General features: G+C 40.0%; 2 protein-coding genes and 1 long non-coding RNA gene across 4 annotated transcripts; all 3 read left to right on the forward strand.

The window, feature by feature from the left end:
- The first annotated feature begins 1,232 nt into the window (after positions 1 to 1,232).
- On the forward strand, positions 1,233 to 3,113 carry LOC125563086. Its single transcript, XR_007308116.1, has 3 exons — positions 1,233 to 1,589; positions 2,028 to 2,090; positions 3,016 to 3,113. It is a non-coding gene; the product is annotated as an uncharacterized LOC125563086 (long non-coding RNA).
- Positions 3,114 to 7,484: 4,371 nt separating this feature from the next.
- On the forward strand, positions 7,485 to 11,895 carry LOC116601367. 2 transcript variants are annotated; one of them, XM_032362082.2, is made up of 9 exons: positions 7,485 to 7,575; positions 8,109 to 8,404; positions 8,990 to 9,134; positions 9,284 to 9,451; positions 9,675 to 9,721; positions 10,129 to 10,178; positions 10,239 to 10,342; positions 11,049 to 11,111; positions 11,371 to 11,895. In XM_032362082.2, exons 2-9 carry the CDS (start codon positions 8,111 to 8,113, stop codon positions 11,445 to 11,447), a joined length of 948 nt encoding a protein of 315 aa, XP_032217973.2. In that variant the 5' UTR covers positions 7,485 to 7,575; positions 8,109 to 8,110; the 3' UTR covers positions 11,448 to 11,895. The 2 variants fall into 2 exon arrangements, with proteins under 2 accessions (XP_032217973.2, XP_032217972.2); XM_032362081.2 differs by having other exon boundaries at positions 10,129 to 10,342.
- A 4,488-nt stretch (positions 11,896 to 16,383) lies between these two features.
- On the forward strand, positions 16,384 to 17,599 carry LOC125563135. The gene is made up of 2 exons (XM_048728002.1): positions 16,384 to 16,703; positions 17,332 to 17,599. The coding sequence occupies exons 1-2, from the start codon at positions 16,384 to 16,386 to the stop codon at positions 17,597 to 17,599; spliced, it is 588 nt and encodes a 195-aa protein (XP_048583959.1).
- Positions 17,600 to 17,927: the final 328 nt, after the last annotated feature.

The raw sequence follows: 17,927 nt of genomic DNA on the forward strand, positions 1-17,927 counted from the left end.
AAGGGAAAAAGCCTGTATTAATCCTGGTTTGCTTTCAGCAAAATTTCAGCCAAACATTTTATGATATTGTACGTGCTTTCCGTGTGCAAGATTGTTTTGTCCAGTTCACGTCCAGCAGTTTTACCCTACAGTTGCTTCTGTGGAAGAGTTAAGAAAGCTTACCTTCCTTGATAATGACGGTATAATACAAGGGCTCGTCGTTGAACTCCCTCAGTGCATGGCCATTGCCAATGGCAAAGCTACTTTGGTGGTCAAGAAATGAAGCAACATTTGCCCAACTGGTCCTCAGCCGTAAAGAAAGTACTTCTAGTGCAACCGAGCTCTGCCTCTGCTGAACAAGTCTTTAGCTTAATGAATAATTTCTTTGGGAGCCAGCAAGATGCCTCCCTAGAGGAGACAGCGGAAGTTGCAGTAATGCTTCGGTACAACCAAAACCAGAGGAGGAAGGTCTTCGTACCTTGAATGGTTGTTTCATGACTGATCGCATTAGTATAAATAATGAATAGGAAGTGACAACCTGATTTGGAACTTTCTTTATCAGCACAACGCCCCATATAAACGAGTAATTTTTCATTGACAATCTTTAGTTGGCAGTTATCGCTTTTGTTAGAGAACTTGTAAACATTAGTAGATTAGTAGGTCAGAACCCGGTTTTCACATATCACAAAATGTGACGCGCTGGGATGAGATTTTGATACATTCAATTTACCGTTGCTACATAGCATTTTTAAAACTTTTAATACAACTAGTTTATACATGCAGAATAAAATACATCTAAAAAGAGTAAGGTTTTTCAGGAAATATGTGATCTGAAGTATGTTTTAGCAACAAAGCAATAACAAGTAGTGTTAATCTTTTATATTTTCTCATATAAGAACAACTTTCATTTTTCAGGCTGAATGGGTTCCCTAATATAAATGGTGATTTATTTTTTAAAGTCAGGTCTGGGTGTTCTTAATCCACTTGTACTTATACGCGGGTTTTTACTGTATTCGAGTTTGAAATAGCTTTGAAATAAAGTTTGATAAGAAACAAGTTGAAAAAAGCTTAAATATCTTGGCAACTTTTCCGCAACTTTTTTGAAAAAGTAGCAACTTTTCGGCAACTTTTTGAAGGAAGTAGCAGCTTTCCGGCAACTTTTAAGCACTTTTATCGGCAACTTTTGGCCACATTATCGGCTACTTGTGCCAAACCCTAGTCCCCACTAGAAATTTTGCGATCATAACATTCCTAATAAACGTAAGCTCGATCATAAGAAATTCGACCTCTAAATTTCTTACGATCGTGCTTGTGATAAGCGTAAAGCGCCTAATGACGTTATGACGACGCGTCCACACTCAAGTCATGATGCTTATGACTCTTACGACGCTAGTGGGGACTAGGCTTAAGTACCGACGAGTCTAGAACGGCTGCGAGGGAGACACTGCACGAGCTTGCAAATACTTTTGCTATATTTCTTTTAAATCTGACTATTCTATGCTTTAGGTGCCCTAGGCTTATCGTCTCGTTCTCCTACCCTTATGTGTGGGAGTCTAATTGTTTCGGTGTAGAAGCTGGTTTCGAGATCAGTTCTGGCATCTGTCACTGTGGTGAGATAATAAATATATTATTTCCATACCTGAAAAAATCTCAATACAATTGACACCTTAAAAATTCTAAGCATTAAAAACGCTCTACCGACAACACGAGAATCATTTGACTAATTCGATTATTTGAAAATGTGCCAGACTGCACTGGAGCTGAAGGTACGAAGAAAATAAGATTCATTCAACTTTTAACCTTTCCACTCCTCTCCGCGTCCATTTCCGCGCCTCATGATCTTGTGCGTTCGAAAACAAAAAAATTCCGAATAACCCATAATGTGAGCCGAAAGATAGGACATTTTTTATCGTGTTGGAGTGACACGTTTTGGGAGGCTTGGAGGTATTGGTTAACGTGAAATTGACGAATGATTTTACATAAAAACTCGCATAGGATTGGTATGTACTTTTTAATCATTTTATACAATCCTTTTCTAATCTGTTTAGTGTTTGACAGTCACGATTCAGGGGAATGCAATGGTGTGGTATGGCACGCAAGTCGTCTTTCTAGTAAGTTTCACGGATCGCCTACTTAAATAAAAAAATTAAGTACATCTAAGGCCCCGTCCACACGTATACGGAATCAAATGAATCCGCATTTTTTTTCCGTAATCGAAAAAAATTGCCGTCCACACGTAGCGTAATCGTATCGTAATCGACCGTCCACACGTATACGACGATTCCGTAATCGTTATAGCTTTACACGTTTCGACGCCATCTTGTTTGATTCTACGGTTAGAGACTGGGTACGATTTTGACGTAATCGAAAAGTTACGGATTCAACCGTCCACACGTATACGGAATCGTAGCGTATTTTTTTCGTTCCGTTTTCGTTTGCGGATTCGCCAGCGTAATCGTCGTATACGTGTGGACGATAGCCGTATCCGAAACGAAAAAAAGTTGCAGATTCATTCGATTCCGTATACGTGTTGACGGGGCCTAAGTCAAGTCCGATATGTAAATTCACCAGTATTACATTTAGGTGGGTCAGTTATAGTCAGCGAATATTTCATCTCTGACGGGGATATAGCATGCTTTTTCTTGCTTGCTTTTTTCGCGGCTAGTCGGCATTCTGTTGTATCGCTGTGGTTTCCATGCCAAGGATCTCTTCTTGTCTTGTCTTGCTAGGGGCCTTTTTACTACTACCGACTACCATTTAAAAATCGTGACTTGCCTGATTTTTGTTGAACTCGTGTTGCTGTGTGGCATCAAACCCCCCCTTACTTCCCTTCAATATCTTTAAACCTTTATAAAGCGGGCAGAACATTTTGATTTTGGTTTGAAGAAACATTCGAGCGAATTAATGTAACTAATGAACAAGCTCTATTGTGATCTCTACGAAGGCGACCACTCAGCTCGCTTTACAGAGGTGAGAGAATGTTGTTGTAAAGTATTCCTTTGTAAACTAAAAGTTGGCAAATCTTTCATATTGCAGCTAATAGACTCCTATACAACTTCTGCGCCTTTAATGGAATCTACCCCAACATTCAGGGATATATGTACGTGCGATAGCCGTGCATTTCACCAAGACAAGTGCTAGTAAAATGGAATAGAACGCGCACGCTTGTCGTACCGTAGAGATGGACAGTAGATAGTAGGACATTGGGTTAAGTAGATCACAGTGGCTAATGCACGACAGTCGGGAAATGTCCTCAATTCCCTCATTGGACTAAATGCCCGACAGTTCTCAATTAATTCAAATTAACAGCGCAACCAGTAAAACCGTGAACACGAAACCCGATTCCATCCGCTGATTTGGAGTAACTGTTGCAGCATTGTAAATTGAATTTAGTAAATAGAGTATGAAACTTTGTTATTAGTTGATTACCTTGAAATTTCAACCCATAATGGCTGCTAACTTAATGAGCAAATCAATAAAAAAGGTGTGGATGTTAAGGGCTCTTTATTTCACGTCTTGAATTTATTTTCATTTTTCGTGGACCTATATTGTTTGTAATTGATTAAATGAAAGATGAGTAATAAAATCTAGGTTGGGATGAAGTGTTCCCAGGCAGGTCAAACCATTGTGTGGCTGCTATAGTATCAAGTATTATAACCTAGCTAGATTTCGCGTTTCAACACTAATTACAAACAATGAAACTACCTTTTTCCTTTCCTTTTTTTTCTTTTCAAAACAGGGGAAGTCTAGAAATTCCATGTTAATTGCAGGAATTCATGTTTTCAAAGATTCTGCTGAACACCTTCTTGAAACATCGATCAAGACCCTAACCCTAATACTTTAGATTATCACAGTTTTCCAGCACTCGCCTAAGGCTCTTTTATACCGTCAAGGAAAACAACAGCCATTCATTGATGTGTTTGGGGCCAAAGAGGGTGTATGCTTCACAACTAAAAGTCTAGCATTAGCAAGTCACTGAACACCTAAAACTAGGTTTTTACCCATTTTTGACTCATAAAAAAGCCGTTTGAATAAATAATTAAAAAAAAACAATAAATGAGTGCTAGTATTATTTATTTTGCATGTATGTACATTATAAGGGCACAAATTAACGATAAGTAATTGAATAATTATAAAGGGCTTATTGTTTGTACGGAGGCGCTAACGTTTGTAAGAAGCACGCAAATGCCTTTCACAAAATACTATTGTTTGCGATTGCTGTAATAAAAATGTTAATGAATATTTCGTTTACTGTATTGATTGCGAGTTCTCGTATTATTGATATTTTGTTTGTGCTATTGTTACTTATCAACGCGCAAATGAAAATAGATTTTTCACTGGTTGTCGAATAATGTAAATGAATGTAAAGAAAATACAATTGTGTGCACTCAATTATGTAAAGTTCGTTAATGTTTTTCCTTTTAGCTCAAATGATTTTACTCTCGCTTAAATTACAGTAGATCGGCGTAAATGTTTGTAATTTTGGCTAAAATGACTGCGTATTTCTCGGTAATGAAAAGCAAAAGGTGTACATCCCCATATACATCACATGCAAGACACACAACAAGGCACTAGAATGCTGTAAGAAAAAAAACATCACATGCAAGACAGTATGGAAATCCATGAAAAGCACATTTCAATGCAAGACACTAGCTAGAAATCACGTGAAAAATACACAAGCAAGACACCAGAAATCCCTTAAAAACATCACACGCAAGACACTAGAAATCCCGTGAAAAACACCACAAGCAAGACACTAGAAATCCCTTGATCAACATCACACGCAAGACACTAGAAATCCCGTGAAAAACATCAAACGCAAGGCACTAGTAGTCCCGTGAAAAACATCACTCGCAAGACACTAATAGAAATCCCGTGAAAAACATCACGCGCAAGACACTGCTAGAAATCCCGTGAAAAACATCAAACGCAAGGCACTAGAAATCCCGTGAAAAACATCAAACGCAAGGCACTAGAAATCCCGTGAAAAACATTACACGCAAGACACTAGAATTCCATAATTAAAAACACATCACATGCAAGGGCCTGGAATTCCATGACTACACATCACTTGCAAGAGGCCTGTTAAAAGGGGTAAGAGGGGTGCAAAAACAGCAAAACCGCACAGAAAACCGCACAGAAACCGCACAGAAAAAAACAGAAAACCGTAAAAATAAGTCAAGAACGGTAAACCGCGCAGTCTAGAGAAACCGCGATGCCGCAGAATAAAATACGGGAAATCGCGCCAGATTTAAGGCAAAACCGCATCACCGCAAACCCTAACGTCCCCCTCTTAAAAAAAACACATTGTTATTCGAGGGAGAGGAAACCCAGCGAACTTGACCTTCGGCCTTTGTAGTTCACCGGTTTTCGTAACCATTCCCCTCTAATAACTTTTAAAACATCAAAAACACATTACATGCTAGGCACTGGAATTCATCTTTGAAAAGCACATCACATGTAAGACACATCCCACATCGACTATAATCCAACTCAACAGCCTTTTTTTTTTGGCTCTCGATGAAACACTGCAACAGCTGCCGTCCACGCCGAGGGCATGGACGCGAGGCTCGCGCACGCTGCTGGGTACTTTTGAGCAAAATTGTAAGAAAAATAGAATGAAAACAGAAACCTCCCCCCCCTATTTCAAGTCCAACACTACCAGTTAAGCTACCGATGACCCAAGACGGTATGCCTTGAAGTTTCCAACAATGCACTGCGGTGCCTTTTTTTTCTAGCGACGGCACTGCTACAGCCTGTTGCTTACAACAGTTTTGCTTGTAATTTGCTTAAAAATTACAGCTTTTTCACATCATCTGGAGAGTGCTTTAGGACATCATAAAGTCTATTTGGGCATAATTAATGCTGTGCTTATGGATATTTGCACGCTAAGGTTGATTCAATGGGATAATTCCTTGTCTGGGCTTCAACAAGTGAGAAAGGAATTTTCTAGTGAATGGCCTCATACTTTCCAATTTGGGCCATCTTTGCTACCCAACCTTATTCAAAAATTGTTGTCAGGCTTATTCTGGGTTCCTTGGACCTGGAAAAGTTTTGTTTGGCTTCGGGGCAAAAAAACTGTTATAATTTTGGGGGAGGAGATTACCCGTCTGTCTGTCAAGGTGTTTCCAAGACTCCCATGATGCAGTGCAGGCATGCAAAATAGGCTAAACATGGTGAATCGCTTCTAATGGAGGTTCTAGTATTGATTATTGTGACTGATTGCTGTAAAATGGGACCTGACGGAGCGCAATAAAGGTATCTATTTGTGACTTGATCTTGTCTCTCTCTTGTTTGCTTGTCTCTATTTGTAGTTCGGAATTCAAGGTTGATATTTTGACAAAAGAGTCAATTCTATTACATTGCTTTGATGCGCTTTTGAAGGTCGTCTATGCCTTGGAGGAATCTATGAGTATCCGGGTCTGGTGATGTTTAGTTTGCATTTCTGACGTTTTTAAGTTGGGCCTATATTTTACAAGCGTCTCAGGGCGTAATGGTAATGAAAGACTTAATATTTATATACAAGTGCACCTCAGAGAAAAGACAAATAAGTAAGCTGGTATTCCGTTGAAGGCCAATATTTTCATTGATCTTTTTTTTAAGGTAAATGACCATTTTCTGTTTTAAAAAGTTGAAGTGTTATGAGCATTACTTCTTTTTTTTAATTTAATTTTTTTTTTCTGGCGAACGTCGTAATTCAATCCCTCGATTATATATTTTAATACAAGCACCTAGTAGTAGCAAGGATCTTTAAAAAATGAGGGCGGGATGAATTCATATTTCTAGACTCTTATTGGTTCAGGAGAAATTTTAATACCACGAATGTAAGTCCCATGTAAAGCAGATATCACCTTCAAGGCCACTGGGATAATGAAAAACACATCATTATGCAGGATCCATTATGCAAGGAACTGGAAGTCTATGGAAAACACATCACGTGCAAAGCACAGGAATACCATTAAAACACATCACATGCAAAGCACAGGAATACCATTAAAAACACATCACAAAGCACAGGAATACCATAAAAACACATCACGTGAAAATCACAAGAATACCATAAAAACGCGTCATGTGCAAGGTACTTTAAGTCCATGAAGACACATCACGAGCAAGGAACGAGAATTCTATGAAAATACTCTGCCATGACATTTTTCTGGTAACGGGCCTGAATGCTGCGCGAAGGATTTGACTAGAACGCTCCGTTTTGCAGGTGGAAAAATACGGCATTGTGTTTTTGTAGTTGCCATGGTTTCATTGCACAGTTGTTGTGTAAGGACTATAGCAACAGCTCATAAACATGTTTATGCCTGAGCATATAACAAATATAATAAAACCAAAAAAAAATGGCTATTTCAATTGATCGATATATATTTCAATGTCTAAGCCCTATTATCTATGTTATGTTACGCCTATATTTTTTAACTAAATCAAATGCGGCTATATATTATTGATTCCAGCTAACTAAAGGGGATTAATCCTGATTAATTATTAAGAAGTAGCATTTTAAAACAGAAACAAACACGTACCGCTAGAATAACTTCGCGACCAGTTGAATCAGTCACACCTCTGAGCATCGAGTTTTAAAGAACCAAAGTAAGTCAAAAAACGTCCTTTTATAAAATAAAATTTCCACAGATAAATGGTGAACTTCCCTACATTTTTTGCTCCAAACGATCTTGATAAAATTGTATTACTGTTTGACTTTTCGCATGATGAGTCGTTGTGATGAGTTGTTGCTTTTTACAATTTAAACTACTCAATAAGTTATAGGTTAAGTCAAGGTTGTAAAAAATATCGTAAAACGTTATAAACAAATACTATTGAAATGTATTTGCTACTTATACTCTGAATTGTGTTTTTGTTTTCAGATATAAAGCCTTATCTATCCGTTTTTATATTTATCTCGTGCCAATGTGTAGTGGAAGTAATAATTCTGATTGCGTTTTTGTCTTTAGATAAAGCTCTATCCGTTTTCCGCGCTTTCCAATGTAAAAGACTTTCTTACAATTTAGACTACTAAACTTTTAAGTCAAGTTTGTAAGATAAGAATGGTAAAAGTTTATAAACAAATAGTATAAAAATGTATTTTGCTATACTTATATTCTGAATTGCGTTTTTGTTTTCAGATATGAAGCTCTATCTATCCGTTTTTCTATTTATCTCGTGCCAATGTGTTGTAGAAGTTCTAAGTGGAGAAACCTTGCAAAAGCGGCGACTGTTGAGCAAAAAAGTAGTGAGAAAAGTATCGGTAAAAAGTATACGATCTTGCATTGACGAATGCCACCAAGAGCCTCGGTGCAATAGCCTAAACTTCAAGCTTGTTGGTGACGTGAATTGTGAGATGAACGAAGAGGATTCCTCGACAGTTGCACTGGTCCCTGATGATTATAACATTTACTACACCAACGACAAACAAAAAACGGTCAGTTTTACGCAATTTTTTTTGTCTTTATTTTATTTTGAAACTGGACGCTAGTCAGAACTGTTCTCGCACTGACGTTTTACAAAATAATTCTTGATCAAACTGTGGATTACAAATGCTGTTGTACAAAAGATGTGTTTTTTTTAAAACCCTTGAACTAGAGACTTTCCAAATTGTGAAATAAATCTGAAAAATTGGGTTTCGAGTAATTATTTATGCACATCTGTCAGATTTTTTTTTAAAAACATATTTCAATTGTTGAAAAGTTCTTATTGAAGCCAGTATTTACCGTCTTTTTAAATTTGATTTTGTTTTATTAGTCCCTGAAATGCCCATACCAGATTTGAAAAGATTTTTCTTGCTTTCGGTCGATAAGAAATAATATTCATTACACGAGGTTTTATGCCTTGGGTCCGGGGCCTGGGGCTAATTGTTAGTTGTGTTACCCCCTGTGGGGACAGATTGTCACCCGAGCGTGACGTCACTACAGGGGCTAGAGTCACGCGACCCTTCCTTTCTAGCAAGCGCTCGAGTGCAATTCTAAAGTTTCATCGAGCTGATATCATCGGTCGATGTCTGTTGCAGAAGCCATCCACACCCCCTCCCCCTGAGGTTATCTACAGATCATGCGCAGAACTGAAAGCCGCCCGCCCATCGACACAGAGCGGAAATTACGCCATGCGCGTCAGAGGGTTTAAGAGAACCATCTACTGTGACATGGAAACATCAGGTAAGCACAGGAAACCACGCCGCTAATACAAGGATATACTGTCATGTACTTACAGGAAACCCACGCAGCTACCCGAGGATATACTGTCATGTAAACACAGGGTTCCCACGTAACTAACACGTATCCCGACATATGCTTTATATTTTCAGGAGGAGGATGGTCACTCGTCGTGTCAATCAGCGCCTCGAGCAGGAACCATATTCTCCGTCATGCGCACAACTGCTTCAACAGCTCCTTGTGCGTGCCAAAGGAGTCGGGAACTCTCCCTGTTCGCAAGCATTCGGATGAAGACATTCGCGCCCTGGCTTTTTACGAAGGTGATAAGACAACTGATAACTCGAACGCCGCTAACTCGAAAGATGAGAACTCGAAAGCTCTTAACTCGAACCTTCAAGGAAATCAGATTAGCTCGAGTTATCAAGAGCTCGAATTATGAGATATCGAAAATGCATTTTTATGGCGCATCTCAAAATACTTTCTCACTCATTCACTTTTCTATATAATTTTGATTGTCCAATAATCTTTTGATCTTTTTTGTAGGAACATTTCGATTGCAGGTCGCAGGTCGTCGAATCAATTATTTCCGGGTAATATTCATATCCTGTTAACCATCAGAACTTTGCGCACGTGTAATGTCTTGCTCAAGCTATTCTTCTCCTATGCCATCACTGTTCTTTAAACGGCTCGAACGTGGGTCGGACCAGCTAAGACTTGTTTTCAAAGTTAAAAAAACTGGCTATCTGTTCTGGCACGAGGACGATGATTTATTAGTCCCGTTTCCTCATCAACACTATAGTAAAGGGAGGATGAAAAACAGACGCTGGGAACGCTGGCTCTTGCCCTATCTGCACATACACGTTTTTATCTCAAGATCAAAAGTCACTGATGAAGCTCTTAAGGACTTGCTAAAGAAAAAATAGAAGCCTTTGCTGATTATCTTTATTAGTTGTTTCATTTAGGAAACTATATTTAGCTCTTTGCTACCTTTCTACAGATAGTCGAAGGACCAGATGCATTTGATGCCGGATGCAATGGTGGAGAAAGGTACATACGCATAAATACTTTTGCCATCTTTCTTTTAACTCTGACTATTCTATGCTCTAGTTGCCCTAGGATTATCGTTTCGTTCTCCTACCCTTATGTGTGGGAGTCCAACTGTTTCGGTGTGGAAGCTGGGTATTCGATCAGTCGTGGCGGCTGTCACTATGGTGAGTGAATTCGTGGAAATACGGTTTATGCCATACACATAAAATGTATACACCTATTTTAAAAAGGGTTGTCAGTGCAAATGGCAAATGGATAATAGTAAATGGCAGTTCTAAAGCCCGAACGGTGCTACTGGGTACTATTCATTCGTAAAATTAAAGGTGTTAAATAAAGTCTAGCAATGTCAGAGACATACATTGATGGTCTTTAATGGATAATTGTTTGATTTATCCATATTCTTCAGCATTTAGTAGAAATTTAATGAGACCCATGGTTCCTTTCGGTCCTAGAACTGCCATTTGCCAATCACTATTTGCCGTTTCGCACTGACAACGTTTTTTGAAATAGGTATATAACTATATTTATAGATATTGCCATTAAACTGTTTATTATAACAACATTTAGAGATATTGCCATTAAACTGTTTATTATTTCATTAACTTGCCGTTATTTTTTACTCTAAAAACGCCTTAAAACATACAAGAATAATTTGACTTATTTGGAAATGCTGTTTTTTTTTTTCTAACGCCCAAAGGCCGAAGAACATTGAGCTGAGGCTTGGGTACGATATGATAATTAGATTCATTCTGTGTGCATCCGCTCTCTCCAGTCCTCTCCTCGTCCATTACTTCGGGAGCTTGTCAAATGATTTTACATAAAAAAAATATTTTAAGTTATTTTATGCCATCGATTTCTATTTTGTTATAGTATTTGACACTCACGATGCAAATGAATGCAATGGTGTGGAATGGCGAGCAACTCATCATTCTAGTAAGTTTCACGGATCGCCTACCTTAGGGACAGACAATGTGATCTCTGAATGGGAGATAAAATGCTTATCTTGCCCATACTATTTTTCGCGGCTTTTTCTTGGTATCGCTGTAGTTTTTAAGCCAAGGATCGCTTCTTTCATTACTACAACCAGGTCTGTTGATCACGTGGTTTGTGGTACCCCCCCCCCCCTCCCCCTACTTACCAGACAACAACAATATACAATAAAACAAATCTTAGCAAATCTTTTATATTGCAGCTGATCGAATACTATACAGCTACTGCTACTATAATGGAATCTACCCCGGCATCCAGGGATATATGTACGTGCGATAGCCGAGCATCTCACTAAGGCTAAGGGATGCTAGTAAAATGGATTAGAACGCGCACGCTTGTCGTACCGTAGATTAATTTTGATAATAATTTAATTTATTTCAAAATAAGGTCGGAAAATCCATGTATCATTACCCGTATCATTACTTCATCAGTGATAAATAAATTAGTCAACAATCTTAAATAGAAACATATCCACGCTTCAAAAGCTTGCATGATTTTCAGATACCAGAATTAATTAAGCCACGTTACCCACGAAGCACTGCGGGCTACGATGCATTGATTTCAAAGAGAAAAGTCTTGCTTAAAAAGGTGCATTAGTTTTGTGCTTGTTGTACTTTTAGTCCTTTGTATCTTCGTAGAGTAAATCGTTATCACAGTCATTTATAACCAAGATTGGGATAACTAACTGTTTCGAGAGTTTATTTTGGTAAATAAAGCATAAAACACTGTTTTTTAACCCTAGTCAGACCGGGGGGGGGGGGGGGGGGGGCTTCTCATAATAATGTTTAAACTAGTAGGGCTAGAATATTGAAATTTGATCATATGAAGAAAACGTTGTCGTTTTAGGGGTCTGGTAACGAGCAATTTTAGTTGCTTTTCAGAGTCTTTCTCCATTGACTAAAGATGGTCAAAGTCACTGTTTTTCTCTTTTGGATACAATTAATAAAGTTTGCGAAGCACCTGCGGTACGGCCGCCTTAAAAATGACAAGAATCATGCAGGTTTTGCAAATAAGGAATATATTAGTTTCCTTATATGGAAGTCACGCGTCTGGGAAAAACGACAAGTTTTGGTTAAATTTTCTTGATATGGACTTTTCCTAAAATCTATCTGGAAGCGTTTTATATCAAGTTTTGAAAAAACACAATAAAAATTTACATCTCTATTTTTGGGGGGAGGGGGGTATTTTTTTGTACATTTTTGACCTTCTCGAAATAGTGCTTGTAGACATAGTAAAAAAAACATTCAAATACACCTGAAATCATTAATAAAACATTCAAATCCACCTGAAATCATTAATACAACATTCAAATCCACCTGAAATCATCAATAAAACATTCATATCCACCTGAAATCATTAATAAAACATTCATATCCACCTTAAATCATTAATAAAACATTTTAATCCACCTGAAATCATTAATAAATTATTCAAATCCACCTTAAATCATTAATAAATTATTCAAATCCACCTGAAATCATTAATACAACATTCAAATCCACCTGAAATCATTAATAAAACATTCAAATCTACCTGATATCATTAATAAAACATTCAAATCCACCTGAAATCATGAATAAAACATTCAAATCCACCTGAAATCATTAATAAAACATTCAAATCCACCTGAAATCATTAATAAATTATTCAAATCCACCTGAAATCATTAATAAAACATTCAAATCCACCTGAAATCATTAATACAACTTGAAACGGAGATTAAATATTTTCAAAAAGCTTCAGATTTAGCCATCCAGTTTTTATTGATTAAAATAAATAACTTTCATTAAATCCAAGATGGCGGATCCAAGATGGCGTATGCAGATGTCACATAATTAGCTAAAAATCGCTGTTTTTTTAAACTAACATCTAAATTTGGCAAAATCATTTTTATGTTCCTCTATTTTAAATAAAAAGTAGAAACAAATATTTAAATTATTACTTTAATTAAGAGTCCATTCGCAAACTTATGCTATATCATGTCAATCAATGACGTCACAGGTGTCATATATTGTTGTCATAGAAACAGTGTCACTAATAATATATGTCTACTGCAAGATAATAAGATTATCGAAAAAAGACATACAGAAAAAATACATATCGAAAAAAACAGAAATATTGCCCTGAATATTGAACAGATTATGACAACTTATTTGGATTTTGGATGTTCTATGCAAAGGTTTTGAAAGATAGGCTTTTTATACGACGTCATATTGTGTTGCTACTGCAACACAATATATCATTTTGTTCCTCCTGCCCAGTCTGAATAGGGTTAAGTTGATATTACCTTTAAAATATATCATAAAACACTGCTTTTTATGTTGATTACCTTGAAAATCCAAAACATTATGTGTTATTATGTTGAAAGAGAACAGTATCAATGGTGTGGCCGACAATGGCACTATAATTCATGTATAGAATTTGTTTTGAGTTTGTTTATGGACCTATGCTATTGTTTGTAATTGATTAGATAAAAGATGAGTAATAAATAACCTGATTTGGGATAAGTTCCTCTCCCAAGCAGGTCAAACCATTGTGTTGTTTGTATGGTATCAACTATTAGAAAACTGCCTCGCTTTTCAGAGGGGATATATGCTAAGAGATCACGTGACTGAGGTGGTAGACTTGCGCGCGCTCAGCCTTTTAGCGGCAAAAACAACAACAAAAAGCCACTTATCTAGCGCTTACGAATCAAGCCAGATTTTTTAAAGAAAAGGTTTACTTTTATTTAAAGATTTTATTTTTTCGTCGTTATCTGGCGTAATACATTGGCGATTTCTGTGTTTATTTTGGCTTGAATTTGCCACCCAAAAAGTCACGTGATCTTTTAGCGCCTTATTACAAACTATGACGACTTTTCCCATTTTTCTTTCTTCTTTCTCAAATAAGGGCAAGTGTGGAAATTTAGGTTTTCTAAGATTATGCTGGACACCGTCCTGAAACAACGGCACAGACCCAGATTATCACAGGTTTCTCTCACCCCAGGCTCTTTTTTACCTTGTTGGGGACTAACAAGGGTGTATGCTTTTTCGCTATTAGTCTCGCTTTGCAATTAATCGTGACAAGAGTGTGTTATGGGTTACCTGTGTGGTTTGGTAATCGTGACCGTTGTAAAAGGACTGGGTTCTTTGTACTCGGAGCCACAAGAGTGACACGAATATAACAATTACAATAATCCAAAATTACCGTCACCCCTAGGGACGGTAATTTCAGTTAAATGGAGCCGGAGCCAGGCTCAAATTATATCGTACGGATACAAGTATCACGCAACGATAGCACAGGTATTACTCAATATGTTTCACGTGAGATACCTTACCATACACGTTTTTAATTCTTATTGGTCGCTATAACTATATAAAATGCCACACCTAAGGTACTGTAAAGAAACATTTCAAAATCGGTTAAATATGCCTAAACGTTAGCGTTTGTCTGGAGGAGATGAGTTCTCTCGCCTCTCTACCGAGGGGCTTGGTCTGCGACTACAAGCCCTCAACCTGCCCTCTGGTGGAACACGGCAGCAACAAATAGATCGCCTCCGGCAATCCACTCGAGGCGGTGAGGAGGCTTCACCTTTAGCCCCGAGTAGCAAAAGGTTGCGCCAAGCGCCCACCAGTCATCCGACGGATCCGACAACCAGTCATCCGACGGATCCGATCGGCTTTTCTGAAGCCCAGCTGTCTGTTATACGGAAAACTGTGTCCGACGCTCTCGCAAGTTAGCGACCACCACAACAGGACCCTCCACCACTAAAAGTCGTCGCAAGCGAAGGCACGGAAAGCTTTAGCACTCCTGGCTCGGCGTTCCCCTTGGGCCTCGATCGCCCACTGGACGAGGCACTAGAGTGCACTGGAAGAGGGCACTCGGGCCCCTTCCATCGCTCCGAAGACTGCCCTTCCGGTCAACACCGCCTCGCCACACACCGCTCACCGCGAATTCATCGTAACAATGTGTGCTTCGACTTTAACCGAGTCACCGGCTCTTCCTGTCAAGCCTGCATCTATCCCCACAAAAGTTTGCCAAAAAATCGCCGACTCCCATCCCGCTCACCAGTGTTACGCCGGAATCTCCGCATCCGCAGGCCAGCGCCAAGGCAACAGAAGCCAAGCTCCGGGTCGCCCAGCTGCACAGTAAAAGGAAGGCAACAATAAGTACACCGATTAAAATAGATCTTCTAGAACAGGAACTATCTTCTCTTCCATAGATCAGGAATTCGTAACTTCCCTACTTAATTCGTTACGTTTCGGTGCCCGCATTAGTTTTGATGGCACCCAAAAATTCCGTGTTTCACCTAATCTTATTTCAGCTCGGGAGCACCCTGAGATAATTTCAAAAAACATAGAAAAAGAGATCAACTTAGGCCGTATGGTAGGCTTGTTCTCCGCGCCCCCATTACCTAACTTTCAATGCCACCCAGTAGGGGTAGTGCCCAAAAAACTTTCCGGAGGGAGATAGCAATCCTTGATCGGCACTTCGCAATTCGCCTGCCGCGTTGTTGATCCGGGTAGAACTTTTCTTAAGCGCATCATAGATCTCACGCGTCGGGTAAATCACCGATTTCATCACGTCAAATTGAGCAACGGTTTTTCCAGGATTTAGCAATTTGGCAGCATTTCACGGAGAACTGGAACGGCAAAGCTTCCTTCCTCCAAGAAGCAATCCGTACCAGCCCGGATATGGAAATCTACTCCGACGCAAGCTGTAGTATCGGTTTCGGCGGTTACTTCTCTGGGCGCTGGTTCCAAGAACGATGGTCGCCTCACCTCGCCATATCCAAAAAGACATACAGGCATTAGTATCGAATGGCAATAATTATTTCCCATAGTAGTAGCCTGCTCCCTATGGCGCTCCGAGTTCTCGGGCAAGCGAATTCAGTTCTGGTGTGACAATAAATCGTCGTTCACATTGTCAACACAGGTCACTCAAAAGCGCCCAGGATTATATCACTTATGCGTCACTTAGTAGGCGTTATTTTGTTGTGCTTTGTCGCTTCGTACCAGGTCATTTCAACGGAATTTCTGATGCACTTTCGGTTTCAGATGGCACGATTCAAAGAGCTCGCACCGGCCGCGGACCAGACCCCTTGTGTCATCCCGCCTTCGCTAATGACCCTCGAGCTAATGACGGGCGAGGTGAAACACAATACTGATAAGGCCCTGGCTATCAACACCAAGCGCACTTATCACTCAGGCGAGAAACAGTTCATTAACTCCGCCTCATGAATAGGCTTTTTGACAGCCACGGGGACATTCTCCGAGCTAGTGAGAGTACTCTTATCTATTTTGTTACCTTTCTCGCGCGTAGAGTAAAGCACGGTACTATTCGCACATACTTGGCGGCCGTTCGCAACATGCACATCGAAAACGGATTCCAGGACCCTATACAGGGTCGCCTAATTTCAAACAAGGTTTTGCGGGGCATTTTACGGGGGCAGGGTCAGCACAAAACAGCTCGTCAACCCGTAACTCCACAGCTCTTAAAAGCCATTCGTCCGGTTTTGCTTAGCTGGCTAAGCGCGCATGATTTCCACATGATTTAGGCGGCATTCACACTTGCCTTTTTCGTTTTTTTACGTTGTAGTGAGTTTTTTGCCCGGGCGTACGCAACTTTGACATAGTTTATAACTTATCTCCAGTCGACATAAATTTCCACCCTACCCCTACAGCACCGCTTTACATGAAAGTCGCCATTAAGGCATCCAAAACCGACCCTTACATGTAAGGCTCCGTTTTGACAATCGCACGCTCCAGTTGCCAGGCCCGTACCTAGGGGTGGGGGGGGGTGCAGGGGTGCGAACGCACCCCCCCCACCCCCACACACACACACAACGGCCAAAGGCCCACTTTCGGTTCTCAATAGAGCGTGCTATTATTTGTAGACAAAACTCACTCTGGTATGTAGCCAAATCCGACATAAAACCTCCACTAGAAATACTGCAAAAGGCACGGTTAGATTTTTATCAGAACTCCCTCCCCCTCCCCCCACGGAAATATTAGGTCCATGTTTTTTTATTTCGCACCCCCCCCCCCCCCCCCCCCCCAAAGAAAAATCCTGGGTACGGGCCTGTGTCTGCGATGCAAGAGTTCGTTCGCATCTGTGAGTACACAACGGGACCACTTTTTCGGTTTCTTCCCGGTAAATACGTAACTCGTTCATTGGTCTCTAGCATTCTCAGAGACGCAGCACGCGCTTGCGGCTTTCCTCATAGCAGCTTAAAGGGACACTCATTAAGAATCGGGACGGCAAGCTACGCTGCCGCTGCAGGCCTGCCCGACTGGCTTATCAAAGTGCTAGGTCGTTGGTCCTCTGATTGCTACCAGCTATACGTACGTACACCACAAAACATTTTATTAACTGCTGCACCAAATGACTCTGACTTAAGCATTGTTGTTATTGCGCTTGGGCGGATGCATTCTGCATCTTGTGGCGGTTAGTTCTGTCTGACGACTTCCCCAAGCGGGGTTTGTTTGCTATAAGGTTCGCTTGTGCGTTTGTGGACCAGCCAATACTCTCGTCCGATCCTTCACGCGGAGCGTAGGGGAGATGAGTGAGGCCTAAAGGTCATATGCTTACACTACAGTTGCTACGTCACGCGCTAGTTGTCACGTCACGCTAACTCGCTTTCGATCGGTCTGTCTCCCCCCATATTCTGCCATAATCGTGCCTAGTGTATTCACTGCGTTGCAAAGCGGGCATTTCCTTTTCGCGCGTAAAGCGACATTAACTGTTGAAAACCATCGGAGACCGTTACGTAATCGACCG

This window comes from Nematostella vectensis, chromosome 5, assembly GCF_932526225.1.
Source record: "Nematostella vectensis chromosome 5, jaNemVect1.1, whole genome shotgun sequence".
Taxonomy (NCBI): Eukaryota; Metazoa; Cnidaria; class Anthozoa; order Actiniaria; family Edwardsiidae; genus Nematostella; species Nematostella vectensis.

Excerpts from the sequence above, each read along its gene's own strand:
- LOC125563135 (XM_048728002.1), top strand. The coding sequence starts at position 16,384 with ATGAATAGGCTTTTTGACAGCCACGGGGACATTCTCCGAGCTAGTGAG. Across the intron at positions 16,704-17,331 it reads CATGATTTCCACATGATTTA|CATTCTCAGAGACGCAGCAC; the intron begins GGCGGCATTCAC and ends ATTGGTCTCTAG.
- LOC116601367 (XM_032362081.2), top strand. The coding sequence starts at position 8,111 with ATGAAGCTCTATCTATCCGTTTTTCTATTTATCTCGTGCCAATGTGTT. Across the intron at positions 9,722-10,128 it reads GTCGAATCAATTATTTCCGG|ATAGTCGAAGGACCAGATGC; the intron begins GTAATATTCATA and ends ACCTTTCTACAG. Across the intron at positions 11,112-11,370 it reads GCGAGCAACTCATCATTCTA|CTGATCGAATACTATACAGC; the intron begins GTAAGTTTCACG and ends TTTATATTGCAG.